This window comes from Erinaceus europaeus, chromosome 6, assembly GCF_950295315.1.
Source record: "Erinaceus europaeus chromosome 6, mEriEur2.1, whole genome shotgun sequence".
Taxonomy (NCBI): Eukaryota; Metazoa; Chordata; class Mammalia; order Eulipotyphla; family Erinaceidae; genus Erinaceus; species Erinaceus europaeus.
In genome coordinates, this window is record NC_080167.1 from 21,985,562 (window position 1) to 21,987,620 (window position 2,059).

Below are 2,059 nucleotides of genomic sequence, written 5' to 3' on the forward strand. Positions count from 1 at the left end.
GAAGGAAGGGAGAAAGAAAAAGTCAACTGTGTTCTTAGGGATCTGGTCTCTTGTGTATGACACAAGACCAAAAGGGGGAGCTCTGATACTGTGTTTTCATCTCTATATATAGTTTTTATCTCTTCAGTGAAGACTATTCTTTTAAAAAAGCGGGGGTGGGGGCGTGTTGGAGACTGTGCTCACTGATGAACCCTCAACAACCATGTTCTCTCTGGCCATCAGAGTTTTCTGAGTGTGAACTCTTGTGTGGTGTCAATAGGTATTCCTCCCAGGGATCACCCAAGGGACAAAGAAAAACTCTGCCTTATTCATCCATGCTTATAAACTGAGAACTAGAAGCAGAGTTCACGATGGGGAGGGCAGTCATTTGATGGAAACCCATTTGCATGCGCAGTCCCTCCTCTGGTAGAGGGATGGAGTAAAATGGAGGCCTCCACAGTCCAGACCTAGTGCAAAAAAGAGCTATTGCATCATGACCTGGACTTACCTTGTGCTGATTCTCCTCTCTCACTGCACAGGTGGGAATAGGCCACAAGGTCAAAAGGCAGATCCCTAGCCTCCATCATCCCCAAAGTGTAGACCATGAGGGTTTAACCTTGTTTCTGCCTTATCACTCATAACTACTTGTGTTTGCAGGTTCCCTGTCTCAGCCTGCACTGACTCAGCCTCCCTCCCTCTCAGCATCTCCTGGATCAACAGCCAGACTCACCTGCACCCTGAGTGGTGGCTTCAAGCTTGGTGAATATGCAATCCGTTGGTATCAGCAGAACCTAGGCAGCCCTCCCTGGTATCTCCTGTACTACTACACAGACTCCATCAAGCACCAGGGATCTGGGGTCTCCAGCCGCTTCACTGGATCCAAAGATGCCTCTACAAATGCAGGAGTTCTGCACATCTCTCAGTTGCAGGCTGAGGATGAAGCTGACTACTATTGTCAGATCTGGGATGGTGGTACTAGCAGTCACCCAGTGCTCCAAGCCTATGAGACAAAAAAATGTCTCCTGAGTTTTCTCTGCATTATTCAGTCACTCTCATCTAGTAGGGAGTAACTGTAACTCTTAGTGACATATGTGATAACTCTCCAGTCAGTACCTCCTCTGTCAGGTTTTGAAGTAAGCAGATTTTCATTTTCCATAGTTAGGAATTTTGGGTTTTTTTTTTTCACTGTTAAGTCTACATAGATGTAAATCTGTTTATAGGACTATGTATCCCTCCAGGGAGACCCTAAATCTCAATCCACAATATTCTGCCTTTAGGTTCATAATTAGTCAACATTTTGCTCTGTTTTCTATTTTAACTCTTTTTCAGCCACCAGGTTCCAGATGTCACCATGATGCCAATTGGATTTCCCAGGGAAGTCCTGGAGCCCTGCTTTCCTCAGAGTCCCACCCTACTAGGGAAAGAGAGTATGGATTAACCTGTCAAGACACATGTTCAGCGGGGAAGCAATTACAGAAGCCAGACCTTCCACCTTCTGCATCCCATAATGTCCCTGGGTCCATACTCCCAGAGGGATAAAGAACAGGGAAGCTATCAGAGGCTGTGGAGTTATGGTCATGGGAATTATGTGGAATTGTACCACTCTTATGCTATGGTCTTGTCAGTGTTTCCATTTTATAAATAAAAACTTTAAAAAATAATTAAGTGCTTCCTCCTAACTGAGATGGAAAACTAGAAATACTAATTGTGATTTTAAGTGAAAGTGTTCTGTGAAGAACTAGGTGACTTATGGATGAGATTGAATTTGTTTCTTCCTACTTTCCTTTGTCTTACATCCCACCCTGCCCCGTTTTCCCTACTCCATCAAAGGTAAAATTGCTTAAGAACAACTTACTAGGGAATTGACTCCTGAAAGATGAAGGACTCTATATATAATTTTTTAAGATGATTTGGGACAGTACCCTCTGACATTTCCCAGGATCAATGGACCGTAGTTGCAAGCTTGCTGTAGGGTGTATTGTGTAATGCCTTTCACCTGAGAAATTGGAAGTGAAACTTGAGGAGTGTTGTAAGCTCAAGCCTGAGATCCTGAGTTCAATATCCAACATTACAAGTGCCA

The 2,059-nt window shown here is 44.0% G+C and overlaps 1 gene segment (V, D, J or C); it reads left to right on the top strand.

Annotated features, from left to right (window-relative positions):
* Positions 1-472: 472 nt before the first annotated feature.
* On the top strand, positions 473-1,049 carry LOC103127120 (probable non-functional immunoglobulin lambda variable 5-48). The segment is given in 2 exon segments: positions 473-518; positions 637-1,049. Coding segments are annotated over 2 exon segments (459 nt in total).
* The last annotated feature ends 1,010 nt before the right edge of the window (positions 1,050-2,059 follow it).